The following is a 19,398-nucleotide window of genomic DNA, read 5'->3' as shown; positions in this document are numbered from 1 at the left end:
TCCTAATCCCTTTCTTCAGTTCCCTCCTGTCTATCTTGTATCCCTCCAGCGCCCTGTCTGAACCTTGTTTCCTCAGCCTTACATAAGTCTCCTTCTTCCTCTTAACAAGACATTCAACCTCTCTTGTCAACCATGGTTCCCTCACTCGACCATCTCTTCCCTGCCTGACAGGGACATACATTTCAAGGACATGTAGTATCTGTTCCTTGAACAAGTTCCACATTTCACTTGTGTCCTTCCCTGACAGCCAATGTTCCCAACTTATGCACTTCAGTTCTTGTTTGACAGCATCGTATTTACCCTTCCCCAATTGTAAACCTTGCCCTGTTGCACGCACCTATCCCTCTCCATTACTGAAGTGAAAGTCACAGAATTGTGGTCACTATCTCCAAAATGCTCTCCCACTAACAAATCTATCACTTGCCCTGGTTCATTACCCAGTACAAAATCCAATATGGCCTCCCCTCTGGTCGGACAATCTACATACTGTGTTAGAAAAGCTTCCTGGACACACTGCACAAACACCACCCCATCCAAACTATTTGATCTCAAGAGTTTCCACTCAATGTTTGGGAAGTTGAAGTCACCCATGACTACTTCCCTGTGACGTCTGCACCTTTCCAAAATCTGTTTCTTAATCCTTTCCTCCACATCTCTACTGCTATTGGGGGGCCTATAGAAAACTCCCAACAAGGTGACTGCTCCTTTCCTATTTCTGACTTCAACCCATACTACCTCAGTAGGCAGATCCTCCTCAAACTGCCTTTCTGCAGCTGTTATACTATCTCTAATTAACAATGCAACCCTCACCTCTTTTACCACCCTCCCTAATCTTATTGAAACATTATAACCAGGAACCTTCAACAACCATTTCTGCCCCTCTTCTATCCAAGTTTCCGTGATGGCCACCACATCGTAGTCCCAAGTACAGGTCCATGCCTTAAGTTCACCCACCTTATTCCTGATGCTTCTTGCTTTGAAGTATACACACTTCAACTCATCTCCGTGCCTGCAAGTACTCTCCTTTGTCAGTGTTACCTTCCCCACTGTCTCACTACACGCTTTGGCGTCCTGAATATCGGCTACCTTAGTTGCTGTACTACAAATCCGGTTCCCATTCCCCTGCCAAATTAGTTTAAACCCTCCCGAAGAGTACTAGAAAACCTCCCTCCCAGGATATTGGTGGCCCTCTGGTTCAGATGCAACCCATCCTGCTTGTACAGGTCCCACGTTCCCCAGAATGCACTCCAATTATTCAAATAGCTGAAGCCCTCCCTCCTGCACCATTCCTGCAGCCACGTGTTCAACTGCACTCTCTCCCTATTCCTAGCCTCACTATCACGTGGCACCGGCAACAAACTAGAGATGACAACTCTGTCTGTCTTGGCTTTTAACTTCCAGCCTAACTCCCTAAACTTGTTTTTTACCTCCACAACCCTTTTCCTACCTATGTTGTTGATACCAATGTGCACCACGACTTCTGGCTGCTCCCCCTCCCCCTTAAGGAACCTTAAGACACGATCCGAGACATCCCTGTCCCTGGCGCCCAGGAGATAACATACCTTCCGGGAGTCTCGCTCGTGGCCACAGAATCTCCTATCTATTCCCCTAACCATTGAATCTCCTATTACTATTGCTATTCTATGCTCCCCCCTTCCCTTCGGAGCTCCAGAGCCAGACTCAGTGCCAGAGACCTGGCCGCTAGGGCCTTCCCCCGGTAGATCCTCCCTCCCAACTGAATCCAAAACGGTATACTTGTTTTGAAGGAGAACGGCCACGAGGGATCCCTACACTGTTTGCCTATTTGTTTTCTTTCCCTTGACTGTAACCCAGCTACTCTTGTCCTGTACGTTGGGTGTGGTTACCTCCCTGTAACTCTTCTCTATTACCCCCTCTGCCTACCGGATGATCTGAAGTTCATCCAGCTCCATCTCCAGTTTCCTAACATGGTCTCAGAGGAGCTGGAGTTGGGTGCACTTCCCGCAGGTATAGTCAGCGGGAACATAGGTGGTATCCCTCATCACCCACATCCCACAGGAGGATCATGCAACTGCCCTAGCCTCCATCCCCTCTTACCTTACAGAATATAGCTGCCCTGTGGGCCAACTGGAACTCCGTCCTCCGACTCTGCTCCCAGTCAGCTGCACTCTCTGTAAACACCTGGCTCCCTTCTCGCTCTTTGAGAAAATGAAATGAAATGAGCACCTTGCTCCCTCCTCACCTAACTCCCTCAGTCACCAAACTCTCACTGTAGCACTCAAATGCACCCAAAATCAGTTCAGTGCAAACCAAGTCTGTACCAATTAACTAATTAACAAGCTCCAGTTGCAAGTACCTACAAGTAGAACCTTTGTTTAAAGCTGATTGAAAATTCACCTTCTTCCAAACCAAACAGCAACTTTTAAGTTAATTAACAAAATAAAAGACTAGACTTTAGATAAAAATGAACCCTCATAACTCCCAAGTCACCAAACTCTCACTATCGCACTCAAATGCACCCAAATTCAGCACTCAGTGCAAACCAAATGATGTGGTTTGTCATATTGCTGATTGAAGGATCTTGCTATGCACAAATTGCACATTAGAAACAGTGACTTGACTCTGAAAATATTTAACTGGTGTTAATTGGGCGTTCTGAAGTTGTGAAAGGTGTTTACACAAATGCAGGGTTTTTGATTATGTCGTCAGATTTTTATCTTAAATGAGTGAGGTGACGTTGAGAGGAAACTGTAAATTATTGACAAAGGAATAATGGGCTGGATTCTCCGCACCCTGACGCCAAAATCATGGTCGGCAACGGGGCAGAGAATCCAGTTTCCTGCATGAAATTGGAACCGGCGCCAGTTTGGCGATTCTCCGCCCCCCTGAAAAGCGACGAATGCAGGGACTATGCCGCACAGAGTATCCACCACCTGAGGCCCGTCCCGCTATTCTCTGCCCCCGACCAGCTGAATTCCTGACGGCATATTTCTAATGTAGTCCTGCGTTCGGGAATGTCACGTGGTGGCTGCGCACTGACTCTGTGGCCGCCAGAGTCGGGCGCGGACTGATCGGAGGGTAGGGGGGCCTCATTCGTGACTTGGCTTTTATTATGTGGGCGATCAGGTCGGGCGTTTGGCCGATTGGGGGCACTATTTCCGCGGTCCAGGTCCACGGTCTGTGGGTAGATTTCTGTTGCGTCACACCTGTCGAGTGGGCCCGTGTGCTCCCCATAACCACATTCTAATAAAGGTTGTGGGTCAGGTCAACGCCATTATACATTGTGGGGTTTGCTAAACTCTGGCCCAAAAACAAATTGGGGGCTTGAGGAGGAGAAAAGACTATCTTCTGGATTGGCTTAGTGAACCTAAAGACAGTGAGGGGTGAGCATATTGTGGTCGCTTTTCAGATGTGGTATTCCATTTTAAGTCGGGAGTGTGCTGTGGACAATGGCTCTTTCAGAGGCTCTGAAGTTTTTGAGGATGGAGACAGTCACACATAGTACCTTACGGACAGAGATTAAAAACAGGCTTTTAGATTTGGCAAAAACATTGCAGTTAACATTATCTGAAAAAAATGCGAAAAGATGAGGTAATTATGGCTATGCATTTAAAATTGCCTGAGATACAGTTTGACTCATTGGAAATGGCAAAAATTCAGTTACAAAGTAAACAAATGGGACATGAGAAAGAATTAAAGCAGCTTGAATATGAAAGAGATAGACAGGAAAATGAAAAAGAGAGAGAAGAAAGAAAAACAGAAAAAATAGCCCTAGTAGAACAAAAAGAAAGAGAAAGGGAGATACAGATCAGAGAAAAACAGAGAGAAGATAAACAAATGGCCATGAAACATGACAGTCAGTTAAAATTGGCGGATGTGAAGGGAAACGTACAGTTTGAGATTAGTGATGAGGATAAAGATAAAGCGTAAAAGTCGAAGGCTTAGAACATAGAACATACAGTGCAGAAGGAAGGCATTCGGCCCATCGAGTATGCGCCGACCCACTTAAGCCCTCACTTCCACCGTATCCTCGTAACCAATAACCCCTCCTAAACTTTCTGGTCACTAACGGCAATTTACCATGGCCAATCCACCTAACCTGCACGTCTTTGGACTGTGGGAGGAAATCGGAGCACCCGGAGGAAACCCACGCAGACACGGGGAGAACCTGCAGACTCCGCACAGAGAGTCACCCAGCGGGGAATCGAACCTGGGACACTGCAGTTGTGAAGACCCAGTGATATCCACTTGTGCTACTGTGCTTGGTGGGGATCTATTTAAATATGTCCAAACATTGCCAAGGTTTGATGAGAAGGAGGTGGAAGCCATTTTCATTCGATTTGAGAAGGTAGCTAAACAAATGAAATGGCCACAGGAGATGTGGGTATTACTGATTCAAACAAAATTGGTAGGTAGAGCTAGTGAAGTGTTTGCATCACTATCAGAGGAGGTATCTGAGTCGTATGAGGAGGTGAAAAAATCCATCTTTGGTGCATTTAAACTAGTGACTGAAGCTTACAGTCAAAGGTTTAGAAATTTAAGGAAATAATTTGGTCAAACATACATGGAGTTTGAAAGGATCAAACAGAGTAATTTTGATAGGTGGATAAGGGCATTGAAAATAAACCAAACTTATGAAGCTCTCAGAGAAATTATACTTTTGGAGGAGTTTAAAAATTCAATTCCTGATGTAGTGAGAACTCATGTGGAAGAGCAGAGGGTTAAAACTGCAAGGTTAGCAGCAGAAATGGCAGATCATTATTTATTAGTTCATAAATCAAAGTTTGGTACATGACATCAGTTTCAGCCTGTGAGGGATAGAAACTGGGAAAAGAGAAATACTCAAGTGATAGAGGCAAAGGTGATCTGATGGGAGATAATAAGGAGAGTGTACCTCAGATTAAAAAAGAAATCCAAGTGGGTGGAAGAGAATTGGGAGGTTTCAAATGTTCTCACTGTAATAAACTAGGCCATGTGAAGTCACAGTGTTGGTGGTTGAAGAAAAGCACTGGGAAGGCTGATGTGGTAAAACAGGATAAGACTGTGGGGTTTGTTAAAGTTGTAAAGGAAATCCCAAGTGAAGCAAAGGAGGTGCAAAAGGTTGTACAGCCTGATCAAGAGGAGATTGATAAAAAGGTACCAGATCTCTTTAAAGAATTTACTTCTGTGGGTGAAGTTTACTCATGTGTATCAGGAGGAGCAGGTAAAGAAGTCACAATTTTAAGAGATACAGGAGCTAGTCAATCTTTAATGGTAAGAGATGAGGAGTTATGTAGTTTGGGAAGAATGTTGCCAGAAAAGGTGGTGATATGTGGAATTCAGGGTGAGAAGAGCAGTGTTCCATCATATAAAGTAAGGTTGGAAAGTCCAGTGAAGAGTGGTGAAGTGGTAGTAGGAGTAAGAGAGAAATCTGATCCAGGAATACAGTTTATCTTGGGTAATGATATAGCTGGATCGCAGGTGGGAGTGAAGCCTTCTGTGGTTGATAAGCCAGTGGAAATTCAGACTACTGAAGTGTTGAAGAACGAAAATCCTGGGATTTTTCCGGATTGTTTAGTAACAAACTCGCAAAGTCACTGGTTAAAACGAGGAAAAATCAAAGAGTGAAGATAAAGTTGAAGTGCAATTATCAGAAACGATTTTTGATTAGACGGTTGGAAAAGAACAAGAACAGGGAGGATGAGGCGGATATTTTAAGTTCAGGAAAATTGGCAGAGTTACAACAGAAAGATGTAGAAATAAAACCAATGTATCAGAAAGCATACATGGAAGAGGAATCTGAGTGTATACTGGAGTGTTATTACCATAAAAATGATGCCTTGATGAGAAAATGGAGACCTTTACACATGCAGGCAGATGAAAAGTGGGCAGAAGTTCATCAAGTAGTATTGCCGGTAGGGTATAGAAAGGAGGTGTTGCGAGTTGCACATAAGGTACCAGTGGGAGGTCATTTGGGAATAAGGAAAACTCAAGCTAAAATACAAAAACATTTTTATTGGCCTGGACTACATAAAGATGTAGTTAAATTTTATTGATCATGTCACACATGTCAAGTGATAAAACCAGCGGCCTTAATACCCATTCCAGCATTTGAGGAACCTTTTACAAGGGTCTTAATTGATTGCGTAGGACCGCTTTGTAAAACTAAAAGTGGGAATCAATATCTTTTGACTATAATGGATGTGTCTACTAGGTTTCCAGAGGCCATTCCAGTATGCAATATTACAGTTAAAAAGATTGTGGAGGAGTTACTTAAATTCTTTACTAGATATGGACTACCCACAGAAATGAAATCAGATCAAGGATCAAATTTTACCTTGAGGTTATTTAAAGAAGTTATGGTTAGTTTAGGAATAAAACAATTTAAATCAACTGCATATCATCGAGAATCGCAGGGTGACATCAGACATTAAAGACAATGTTGAGGGCTTATTGTCAAGATTATCCAGAGGACTGGGATAAAGGAATTCCATTTGTACTGTTTGCAATGAGAGATGCAACTAATAAGTCAACCAAATTTAGTCCTTTTGAACTATTTTTGGTCATGAGGTAAGAAGACCACTTATATTGATTAAGGAAAAATTGGTGAATGAGAAATCGGAACTTACATTATTGGATTACGTGCCAAATTTTAGGGAACAATTAAATAGAGCAGGTGAATTGGCGAGACAACATTTAAAAGTTGCACAAAATGTGATGAAACGGGTAGCGGACAAGAAATCAAAAGTTCGTAGTTTTGCTAGTGGAGAGAAAGTTTTAGTATTGTTACCAGTGGTAGGTGAATCTTTAAAAGCAAGGTTTTGTGGACCTTATCAGATCGAAAGGAAATTAAGTGAGATGAATTATGTGGTCAGAACGTCAGATGGAAGGAAAACTCACCGATTGTGTCATGTGAATATGCTTAAAAGGTACTTTGAAAGGGAAGGAGAGAAAAAGGAGGAGGTTTTAATGATTCTAACTCAAAGTGACGAACCAAATCCAGATGACTGTGAATTTGACATAACTCAAATTAAATTAGAAAACAAGGATGTTCTTAAAAATTGCAATAAATTGTTGAGTTACCTTGCAGAGGAAAAACAGACTGATCTGAAAGAGTTATTGATATCACATGGGCAAGTTTGTGGAGATAAGTTGGGAAGTACTAAAATTACTATACATGATGTAGATGTGGGAAATGCTGTTCCAATCAAACAACATCCATATAGACTTAACCCTTTAAAATTGGCACAGGTTAACAAGGAGATTAAATGTATGCTTAAAAATGACATAATTGAAGTGGGTTGCAGCCAATGGAGCTCACCCATAGTGATGGTACCAAAACCAGTCGGTACCCAACGGTTGTGTGTGGACTATAAAAAGGTGAATGCAGTTATAAGAACGGACGCTTATCCTATCCCACGTTTGGAGGATTGCATTGAGAAAGTGGGACAATCAGCTTTTCTTTCCAAACTGGATTTACTTAAAGGTTACTGGCAGGAACCTTTATCCGAAAGGGCGAAGGTGATTTCATCTTTTATATACCAATTCAATGTTATGCCATTTGGCATGAAAATCGCCCCAGCCACATTTCAACGGTTAACTAACAAAGTTGTTTCAGGATTACCCAGTTGTGCAGTATACATTGACGATCTGGGCATTTTCAGCCAGACATGGAAAGAACATTTAAAACATCTGATGGAGTTATTCGATCGACTTCAGGAGGCAGGTTTGGTGATAAACCTAGTCAAAAGTGAATTTGGAAAAGCCCAAGTCACTTTCCTTGGCCATACAATCAGACAGGGTCGAATGGTCCCACGGGATGTGAAAACAAAAGTTATTGGGGAGTTTCCAATACCCTCCACACAAAGGGAAATAATGCGATTTCTTGGCATGAGTGGATTTGATCGAACATTTGTGGAAAGTTTTTGCAGCGTTCACTGATGGACTTGCTGAAGGAACGTCGAAAATTTCAGTGGACAGTGGAGTTTCAACAGCAGTGACTGCCTGAAAGCTGTGATAACTAATGCTCCTGTGTTGGAGAATTACTAGGAACTCTGTGATCATAAGAACATATGAACTAGGAGCAGGAGTAGGCTATCAGGCCCCTCGAGCCTGCTCCGCCATTCAATGAGATTATGGCTGATCTTTTGTGGACTCCACTCCACTTTCCGACCTGAACACAATAACCCTTGATCCCTTTATTCTTCAAAAAAACTATCTATCTTTGTCTTAAAAACATTTAATGAAGGAGCCTCAACTGCTTCACTGGGCAAGGAATTCCATTGGATTGAACTAAAGTATCTGACTTTAAAGAGAAATGCCAAGACATAGAGAAATGGATGGATTGTGCAGAGACCTTCTTGTCCAAAGTGACTGGCAATCGAGAAGGATTCCAGTTGGAGGAAGAAGAACAAAAATGGACTATGTTATTATTAAATGTTTGCGTGTTTTGTTTTGTCAAAAAAATGTATATTCATTGTGCATATTTCTTAATGGAAAGCAAAAAGGTGAAAAATGAAACCATCTTGAAGTTGATGTTTTTTTTTCCCTTGGGGGGAGATGTCATGTGAGTACCTTTAAAAAATGTGGGGTTATAAAATAGCTGTAGTGGATGTACCTTTAAGAAATAGGTGTTTATCAGTGATGTCAGAGTGTGGGTGGAGCTGGGCTGTCTGTCTGCTTTTACTTTCGCTTTGGGTTCGCAGCTACAGGGTGTGTATAGTTTTGTTTTAGATTTAGTGGAGCTGCAGTCACAGCAAGAAGGTGTATTAGTCTCTCTCTCTCTGTAATCTAAAGACAGTCTTTGGTGATTTAAAACTAATACCTGTTTTTGTAGAAAAGTTAAACCTTTCTGTAAAAAGGGTTCTTTTTGTCTTATGGATGTTGCAAGGAAAGATTAAGAGTTACTTAGAGAGTACTGTATTCTTTGGGGGATATATTGGTGTTGATAGTTGTTGAGATGTTTACTGTGGGTTTATAAAGTGTTAACTGGTTTCATAAATAAACAGTGCTTTAATTTAAAAGTACTGTAGATTTCTGTTGCATCACACCTGCAGAGTAGGCCCGTGTGCTCCCCATAACCAACTATCTAATAAAAGTTGTGGGTCAGGTGAACTCCATGATACACTTTGGGGTTCTCTGAACCCTGGCCCATAAGAAATTTCCCATCATTCCCCACTGTGATCCTACCCAAAATTAGGTGGGAATCAGGAAATGAATTGTGTGATGATGCTGCAATAGTAATTTGAGACACATGGGCACAGACTATTATTGCAATGAAAATTATATTATATTGTGCCTGTTTATCAACAAAAGGAGTTCTTGTATATTGTAACTGCTTGATTTATTGGTAGTGGGAGTGAAGTGCAGAGTCAACGTCATTGAGTCTCATTGAGCACAGAAGAGGCCTTTTAGCCCATTGAGTCTGCACCAACAAAACAACACTAAATCTACACTAATTTTACTTTCCAGCACTTGACCCATGGCCTTTAATGTTATGAAATTTCAAGTGCTCATCCACGTACCGTTTAAAGGTTGTGACGTTTCTCGCCTCTACTACTCTCCCAGGCAGTTCATTCCAGACCCCCACCACTCTCCGGGTGAAAACAATTTTCCTCAGATCCCCTCTAAACCTCCAGCCTTTCACCTTAAAATTATGCCCCCTCATTATTGAGGCTGCCACTAAGGGGAACAGCTGCCTCCCATCCAGCCTGTCCACGTCCCTCATACGCTTATACAGTTCAATCAGGTCCCGCCCTCAGACTTCTCTGTTCCAAAGAAAACAACCCAAGCTTATCCAGCCTCTCTTCATTTCCACCAGAATGAAACTGGGACTCATAGGGTTAAATTATGAGGCCAGGTTGTATAAAGGCGAACTCCTTGACTTTTAAAATATTGAAAGCGGTGTTTTTTATAAAATCAAATCCCTACAGTGCAGAAGGAGGCAATTCAGCCTGTCGGGTCTACATCAGCCCTCTGAAAGAGCACCCTACCTAGGTCCACTCCCCGCCCATCCCATCCTAGCTCTGTAATCAAACTTGCACATCACTGGACACCAAGGGCAATTTTAGCATGGCCAAACCACCTAACCTGCTCAACATTGGACTGTGGGACAAAACCGGACTAAACACAGGTAGAACGTGCAAATTGCACATAGACAAGGCTGGAATCGATCTGGGTCCCTGGCGCTGTGAGGCAGCAGTGCTAACCACTGTGCCCCCTCAATCAATTGAAGTGTTTAAATGATAAAGGAATTCAATAGAGAAGATATGAAAAGATTAATTCTGGGTGTGGGCAAAACCTTAGAATTAAAGCCAAGTCAACGAGGAGTGAAATCAGGGACATTTTCACACAAAGGGGCTCATCTCACTAATTTTAAATACGATGGATGGCAAATGGCAATTGGAACAAGAGCAGAATGGATAGATTTCTGCTGGATACAGGTAAGAAGGAATTTGGAGAAAAGGTTGGAGTACAGAAGGGCCAGGACCGAACAGGATGGCAGAGCAGGTTTGAGGGGCAGAATGTTTTCCTCATGTATTTATGTTACTTCTGCCTTCTTAAACACGGGAATAGGAGGGTGGCATGTGGTGCAGTGAATAGCACTGGGACTGCGGCACTGAGGACCTGGGTTTGAATCCCGGCCCTGGGTCACTGTCCGTGTGGAGTTCGCACATTCTCCCCATGTCTGCGTGGGTTTCACCCCCACAACCCAAAGATGTGCTGGTTAGGTGGATTGGCCATACTAAATTACCCCTTAATTGCTAAAGAAAAATAATTGGCTACTCTAAATTTAAAAAAAACATGGGAATATGCATTTTAGATTGTTGGTGCGTTGGAAGCCACTTGGGCAAGATATGTTAAGTGAACAGTCTTGGTGTGCGATAACCTAATGCACTGCAGAGGTTTGGTATCATTAGAAGTTGAAGGAGGGGAAAAGATAAGAAGCGGACCAGGAAAGTCTTGGAATAGTTGAGTCTGAGAGTTTCAGAGCCGGATGGGCTGCTGCAAGGTCAGAGGTGGGCAATAATAATAAAAAGGAGGTGATGTTTGCGATGGGGAGTAGGTGTGGTTGGCAGCTCAGCTTAGGGTTAAAGAGGGCAACAAGAATACAACGGACTGGTCAGTATGAAATCATGACCAGGGAGAAGGATGTAATCAATGGTTGGGTAAAAGGGGGAAACTGACGATGGTGACTTTGGTCATCCCAATATGTATCTGGAGGAAATCACAGCTCACTTGAGGATCCTGACAACACAAAGGCAGCAAAGAGGTTGATGACAGAGGGATAGAGCTATAAGAGTTGTGTACATGTTGAACTGTCTCTGCATGGTGTTCGGTCTGATTTTATCTTTGTGTAAGTGAATGGATTTTGAGTGAGTTAAAATTGGGACAGGGATATCACCAAGCGACAAAAGATGAAGAAGAGAGAATCCAGGATAGATCTGTGGGGAACTCCAGAGGTAATGGTGCAGGGGTGAGAAGAAAAAATAGTTCTGCAGATGCTTTGTCTACAATTGGATAGGCGAGAGTGAACCAAGTAATGTCCCTTTGGAGGGGAGGTATTGAGGGTGTTGTGGTTCAACATGGCAATGGATGAATCCAGGATTTGGGGAAGCACGGGAGCATTGTGGTTAGCACAATTGCTTCACAGCTCCAGGGTCCCAGGTTCGATTCCCTGCTTGGGTCACTGTCTGTGCGGAGTCTGCACATTCTCACTGTGTGTGCGTGGGTTTCCTCCGGGTGCTCCGGTTTCCTCCCACAGTCCAAAGATGTGCAGGTTAGATGGATTGGCCATGCTAAATTGCCCTTAGTGTCCAAAATTGTCCTTAATGTTGGGTGGGGTTACTGGGTTATGGGGATAGGGTGGAGGTGTGGACCTTGGGTAGGGTGCTCTTTCCAAGAGCCGGTGCAGACTCGATGGGCCGAATGGCCTCCTTCTGCACTGTAAATTCTATGAAATTCTATGAAAAGGAGAATAACCATGTCAGTCAGTCAGAGAGGATAATTTGTCACTTTAAAAGTGGGAAGGAGGTTGGCGAGGGATACAAGAAGATGGCTTTGCCTATGAGCAGTGAGGCAGTGTGAGGGTGACAATGCTAAGAGGTTGGTTGAAAATATTGGTCGGAGTGTTTATGTAGAGGATGACAGGAGGGAATTAAAATCAGAGATGAGGAGACGAGGAGAATGGAGATAGAGCTTGAAATCATTGAGCATGCGGAGTCGTTCAGTGCAGAGACTGAGGGAGGGAGGTGAAGAAATAGATTAATGACTGCAGTGAAAAATAAAATCTGGCAAATAGCTCAACCTGAACAGATTGGGTGGAATAATTGTCCAGAGAACAAAGGTTCATGTTGTTCATATGAATAGACTTCTGACTCATAGCATGGTATTTATCAGAAAAAGAGCCAGGGTGTAAGGATGAGAGGAATTCAGGATAAAGGGAGGAGGAGACAATGGCCTCTTGGGTACCTCCCAATACGGAGAAGCCTAATCAACGGTTTGAGTTCCACTCCGCAGGCAAGAATAGTATTAAAAAAAAATTCTGAGAAACTGTTATCCGATAAAATCAGTTTCATAGTAATCTTGTTTCTCTTCAACATATTACCAGCCCCCAAGTCGAGTCAAAGATACATGCTTTAAAATCCTACAAGAACCATCCCTCAAAATGTATCGGGCCTATCATTGACACGATCTGAAACCAGCCTGCCGACTCAATTTATCAAGTGATCGTGTGTTAAAATCTTCCCAGGCGAAATCATTTAAGAATAGGTAGTGGTTGAAGGAAAATGGGTAAAGGGATGTGGGACGGGGTGAGCACAATATGGCCACTAATCATGTGGTGAATGAACAGCAGCACATGCTTGGGTGAATGGCCTGCTTCCCTTGCTGCTTCATTTACTAAGTATTATTTCTGCGCAGCTCCTATAAAATCAATATTCACTTGGAACATTCGCACGCAATTAGCAGAGATAACTTGCTCATTAAATGCAAATCATGCATGAGATTTTTTGCATATTTAAGAATCAAATACTGCAATTTAACTTAAAGCCACATGTTTGATATTCAAACAAAATGAATACAACTCCATGGTGTAACACCTGTCTCAGTGGCAGCAGGACAAGTATTGAAGCAATTTTAAACAATTCTCTCGTGAAACAATTCCCTTTTTGCAATAGTTTTAATAATCCATTTCACAATGTGTCACTATGTGAGGGAGGCTAATGAAAAACTAGCTGCTGATTTAAGCATTTTTATTGCAAAACCTATTAGTCGGCACAATGGTTTGACAGAGGAAATAAAATGGTGATGTTTCTACATGTTCATTATCGTTAATATCTTTGAAAACAAAGAAAAATGAGAGACTGTCTTTAGTAAACATGATCGTTTATCTTTTTAATCATCGACGCAGTGTCATGCAATAACAGCTTGCTTCTATATAACTCCTTTAGCTTCATAAAATGTCCCAAAGAAGGTGCGTTATCAAACAAACTTTGACACTGACAACGCAAGAGAATATTAGAACAAATGAGTAGATTTTAACGAGTGATTTATGGGAGGAAGAGAGGTGGTGAGGTATCGGGATGCTTCGGATCCAGCATTTAGGGTCCTGACAGCTGAAGGAATGGCCAACAATGGTGCAGAGATGGACTGAGTGGCACAGCAGCAGAGTAGTTAACACTGTCGTCTCACAGCGCCAGGGACGCGGGTTCAATTCCGGCCTTGGGTGACTGTGTGGAGTTTGCACTTTCTCCATGTCTGCGTGGGTTTCCTCCGGGTGCTCCGGTTTCCTCCCACAGTCTAAAGATATGCAGGTTAGGTGGATTGGCCATGGTAAATTGCCGTTAGTGTCCAGAGGTTAGGTGAGGTTGCGGGGAGGTGGGCCTGGGTGAGTTCTTTCAGAGGGTCAGTGCAGACTCAATGGGCCAAATGGCCTCCTTCTGCAGTGTAGGGAGTCTACGATTCTATGAAATTGGAGATGTTGAAGAGGCTGGAATTGGAGGATTTCTGAGAAACCGAAGCTGCGTGGGGCTGAAATAAGCATTAAAAATAGGAGGTGGTCAGAAATGAGGATGCGAGTGTTAAAACTGAGATGTTGATGGACTGGGGGCTAATGTAGGTCATTGAGCATAGGGGTGATAGGTGCCCGGAACTTAGAGTGAGTTAAAATGTGAAGAGTTTTGGATGTGTTCAAGTTTACAGGCAGTGGAAGATGGGAGGATAACCAGGAAATCATTGGAATAGTCAAATCTGAAGGTAAGAAAGGCATGGAGAACACATTGACAATCACACTAATATGAGAAAGTGACAAACTAAAAACTTTTTACAACTTTAAGGAAAGTATAGCATCAGGATACTTCTGATGAAAATTTATCACATTAAACTGTTTTAAAACCAACTGCTGGCGCATTGACCGTCTTTTAGTTTTACTTCGCTTGACAGCCAGATAACCAGCCTGTACAACTGTAAGCATAATTGGTGAAGTACGAGGAAGAACAAAAAAAACAGTCTACCCACCATTCTGAAATAGTCAGCTAAATAATTCGGAGTCCACTGAAGGACATCGTTGCGATTGGGAAGGTTTCTGAAAGCCATCTCTTTGTTCGCAAATTATTTTTCAATCGATTTCATATTATCACATGCAGCTGAAAAGAATAACTGGCCTTTTCTCTTCCTGTCACACACCACAACCTTCACAGTACCTAGAAAGGAAGTGCGTAGGGTGCTGATCGATGAATAAAATGAATACAGCAAATGTTTGGTTCGTTCTTTAACATAAAAAATGTAGCCTGAAAAATAAATGCTATTCATAAACCTTTAAGTGAAACTGTACCCTAACATCCTTCTCGATTTTATTTTAAGATAATCCACAAAGAAATGGACTTGACTAATTTCCTTTGTTACTTCCTCTCCTTATTCTACAGAAATATAGCAGAAACCGTCCTTCCATAATACCAAACGTCAGTGCACGAAAGACACTTGGTTTAAATGAGCTGAGTAATTTATCGTTGCTACTTAAAGCTTGGAGCAGAACTAACTTCACTAAACCAAATGTGGGAGGTGCATATTCAGCCCATAGTCCAGAAATACCAGTCATAATTTGCCTTTTAAAAAATACATGATTAAGATTGAATCTGACGGCACCAGACACTGTAAAATGAATGTTTAGGAATTAATTTCAACCTGGAATTTGTCAGATACAGTAGTTTTGCAACTAGGTTGCTAGTCTAGAAGCAATTTTCACAATCATTCAGAGAATGAGGGGTTAAATCCCACTGTGGCAGTTTAAGAATTCGAATTCAGTTTTGAAATTCTGGAAATAAAACTGCTGGCGTCAGTAAAAGAGATGGGAAAGCTAGAAACTGTCAGAGAAACCCAAGTGGTTTATTAATGTCCTTTCAGAAGGAAATTGGGTGTGTTTACATTGTTTGGCCCAAAAGTGACTCCAGTCTCACATCCAACTCTACAATTGTATCAAACCACTTGGTTCAATAAACCAGCTGACCGGCAGCTTCGAAGGCAAATCAGTGACAAGCGATTAGTGCCAATCTTAAGAGTACAAAGAACAAAGAAAATTACAGTACAGGAACAGGCCCTTCGGCCCTCCCAGCCTGCGCCGATCCAGATCCTTTATATAAACCTGTCTCCTATTTTCCAAGGATCTACTTCCCTCTCTTCCCGCCCTTTCATATACCTGTCTGGATGCCTCTTAAATGATGCTATCGTGCCCGCCTCTACCACCCCCGCTGGTAAAGCGTTCCAGGCACCCACCACCCTCTGCGTAAAAAGCTTTCCACGCACATCTCCCTTAAACTTTCCCCCTCTCACCTTGAAATCGTGACCCCTTGTAACTGAAACCCCCACTCTTGGGAAAAGCTTGTTGCTATCCACCCTGTCCATACCTCTCATAATTTTGTAGACCTCAATCAGGTCCCCCCTCAACCTCCGTCTTTCAAACGAAAACAATCCTAATCTACTCAACCTTTCTTCATAGCTTGCACCCTCCATACCAGGCAACATCCTGGTGAACCTCCTCTGCACCCTCTCCAAAGCATCCACATCCTTCTGGTAATGTGGCGACCAGAACTGCACGCAGTAATCCAAATGTGGCCGAACAAAAGTCCTATACAACTGTAACATGGCCTGCCAACTCTTGTACTCAATACCCCGTCCGATGAAGGCAAGCATGCTGTATGCCTTCTTGACCACTCTATCAACCTGCGTTGCCACCTTCAGGGTACAATGGACCTGAACTGCCAGATCTCTCTGTACATCAATTTTCCCCAAGACCCTTCCATTAACCATATAGTCCGCTTGTGGTGAATGAGATTCACACGGTATTGTAATCTGGATATATATGTATCAATATTGTAAGTGCAGTTGCACTACCTGACCACCAGGGGGAGTAGCTCTGGGAGTACTCGAGAGTTTGTACTGGGCTCCTCCCTTGGCTCCACCCAGGACTCCTCCCCCTGGAGCTGCTGTATAAAGATTCGTGCCACAGGGTCAGCCAGCCAGTTCACCGAAAGTTCAACGGCTAACAGGCTGGCTCTGTTATAAGTATATTAAAACCGCTATTCTAATCCTACAAGAACGTGTCCGTAGAATTGTTGGTTCCAACACCGCTCTTGAATTTGATCTTCCAAAATGCATCACCTCGCATTTGCCTGGATTGAACTCCATCTGCCATTTCTCTGTCCAACTCTCCAATCTATCTATATTTTGTTGTATTCTCTGACAGTCCTCCTCGCTATCTGCAACTCCACCAATCTTAGTATCATCTGCAAACTTGCTAATAAGACCACCTATACCTTCCTCCAAGTCATTTATGTAGATCACAAACAGCAGTGGTCCGAGCACGGATCCCTGTGGAACACCACTACCACTAGTCACCCTTCTCAATTTTGAGACACTCCCTTCCACCACTACTCTCTGTCTCCTGTTGCCCAGCCAGTTCTTTATCCATCTAGCTAGTACACCCTGAACCCCATACGACTTCACTTTTTCCATCAACCTGCCATGGGAAACCTTATCAAACGCCTTACTAAAGTCCATGTATATGACATCTACCCTATGACATATGCCCTTCCCTCATCAATTAACTTTGTCACTTCCTCAAAGAATTCTATTAGGTTTGTAAGACATGACCTTCCTTGCACAAAACCATGCTGCCTATCACTGATAAGTCTATTTTCTTCCAGATGTGAATAGATCCTATCCCTCAGTATCTTCTCCAACAGTTGCCTACCACAGACGTCAAGCTCACAGGTCTATAATTCCCTGGATTATCCCTGCTACCCTTCTTAAACAAAAGGACAACATTAACAATTCTCCAGTCCTCCGGGACCTCACCCGTGCTCAAGGATGCTGCAAAGATGTCTGCTATGGCCCCAGCTATTTCAACCCTCGCTTCCCTCAGAAACCTGGGATAGATCCCATCCGGTCCTGGGGACTTGTCCACCTTAATGTCTTTTAGAATACCCAAAACTTCCCCCTTCCGTATGACAACTTGACCTAGAGTATTTAAACATCCATCCCTAGCCTCAACATCCATCTTGTCCCTCTCCTTTGTGAATACCGATGCAAAGTACTCATTAAGAATCTCACCCATTTCCTCTGAGCCCACGCGTAAATTCACTCGTTTGTCTTTGAGTGGGCCAATCCTTTCACTAGTTACCCTCTTGCTCCTTACATACAAATAAAAGACTTTGGGATTTTCCTTAACCCTGTTAGCCAAAGATATTTCATGACCCCTTTTAGCCCTCTTTATTGCGCGTTTGAGATTCGTCCTACTTTCCCGATAATCCTCCAAAGCTTCATCAGTTTTGAGTTTTGAGCCTCGATCCTATGTATGCTTCCTTTTTCATCTTAACTAGTCTCACAATTTCACCCGTCATCCATGGTTCCCTAATCTTGCCATTTCTATCTTTCATTTTCACAGGAACATGTCTGTCCTGCACTCTAATCAACCTTTCCTTAAAAAACTCCCACATTTCAAATGTGGATTTACCCTTTAACAGATGCTCCCAATCCACATTCCCGAGCTCCTGCTGAATTTTGTTATACTCTGCCTTTCCCCAATTTAGTACTCTTTCTTTCGAACCACTCTTGTCCTTGTCCATGAGTATTCTAAAACTTACGGAATTGTGATCGCTATTCCCAAAGTAATCACCGACTGAAACATCAACCACCTGGCCGGGATCATTCCCCAATAACAGGTCCAGTATGGCCCCTTCCCGAGTTGGACTATTTACATACTGCTCTAAAAAACTCTCCTGGATGCTCCTTACAAACTCTGCTCCATCACGGCAGCACGGTAGCATGGTGGTTAGCATAAATGCTTCACAGCTCCAGGGTCCCAGGTTCGATTCCTGGCTGGGTCACTGTCTGTGTGGAGTCTGCACGTCCTCCCCGTGTGTGCGTGGGTTTCCTCCGGGTGCTCCAGTTTCCTCCCACAGTCCAAAGATGTGCAGGTGAGGTGGATTGGCCATGATAAATTGCCCTTAGTGTCCTAAAAGAATAAGGTTGTTGGATTAAGGGTATGGGGTGGGGTGAATATGTGGGTTTGAGTGGGGTGATCATTGCTCGGCACAACATAGAGGGCCGAAGGGCCTGTTCTGTGCTGTACCGTTCTCTCAGAATCTACGCCTCCAACACTACACGAATCCCATTCAATGTTGGGGAAGTTAAAATCTCCCATCACAACCACCCTATTGCTCCTACATTTTTCTATCATTTGTCTGCATATTTGTACCTCTACTTCATGCTCACTTTTGGGAGGCCTGTAGTAAAGTCCCAACAATGTTACTGCACCCTTTCTATTTCTTAGCTCCACCCATATTGCCTCAGTGCTCGCATCCTCTATCGTGCCCTCCTTAATCACAGCTGTGATATCATCTATGACGAGTAATGCAACTCCTCCAGCCCTTCTACCTCCCTCTCTATCCCTCCTCGAGCATCTATACCCTGGGATATTCAGTTGCCAGTCCTGCCCTTCCCTCAACCAAGTCTCAGTAATACCAATAACATCATATTCCCAGGTACTGATCCAAGCCCTAAGTTCATCTGCCTTACCTGCTACACTTCTCGCATTAAAACAAATGCACCTCAGACCACCTGTCCCTTTGCGTTCATCATCTCTTCCCTGTCTACGCTTCCCCTTAGTCACATTGAGTTTATTGTCTCGTACCTTTAGTTGCTGCTTCTTTACTGACCTCTACTTCCTAATCTGGTTCCCACCCCCCTGTCACATTAGTTTAAAACCTCCCCAACAGTGTTAGCAAAAGCACCCCCTAGGACATTGGTTCCAGTCCTGCCCAGGTGTAGACCATCCGGTTTGTAATGGTCCCACCGCCCCCAGAACCGGTTCCAATGTCCCAATGTCCCAAAAATCTGAACCCCTCCCTCCTGCACCATCTCTCAAGCCACGTATTCATTCTG

General features: G+C 43.3%; 1 protein-coding gene across 1 annotated transcript in view; it reads right to left on the bottom strand.

Moving 5' to 3' along the window:
* LOC119965024 (lymphocyte cytosolic protein 2-like) overlaps positions 1-14,666 on the bottom strand; it is a 220,454-nt gene extending 205,788 nt beyond the window's left edge. The window contains exon 1 of the mRNA XM_038795232.1: positions 14,476-14,666. Coding sequence (XP_038651160.1) covers positions 14,476-14,553 — 78 coding nt within the window. The 5' untranslated portion in view covers positions 14,554-14,666. The remainder of the gene's footprint in view (positions 1-14,475) is intronic.
* Positions 14,667-19,398: the final 4,732 nt, after the last annotated feature.

This window comes from Scyliorhinus canicula, chromosome 4 (assembly GCF_902713615.1).
Source record: "Scyliorhinus canicula chromosome 4, sScyCan1.1, whole genome shotgun sequence".
NCBI lineage: Eukaryota > Metazoa > Chordata > Chondrichthyes > Carcharhiniformes > Scyliorhinidae > Scyliorhinus > Scyliorhinus canicula.
The sequence above is the reverse complement of the archived record's forward strand: the minus strand, read 5'-3'. Positions and strand labels throughout refer to the sequence as shown.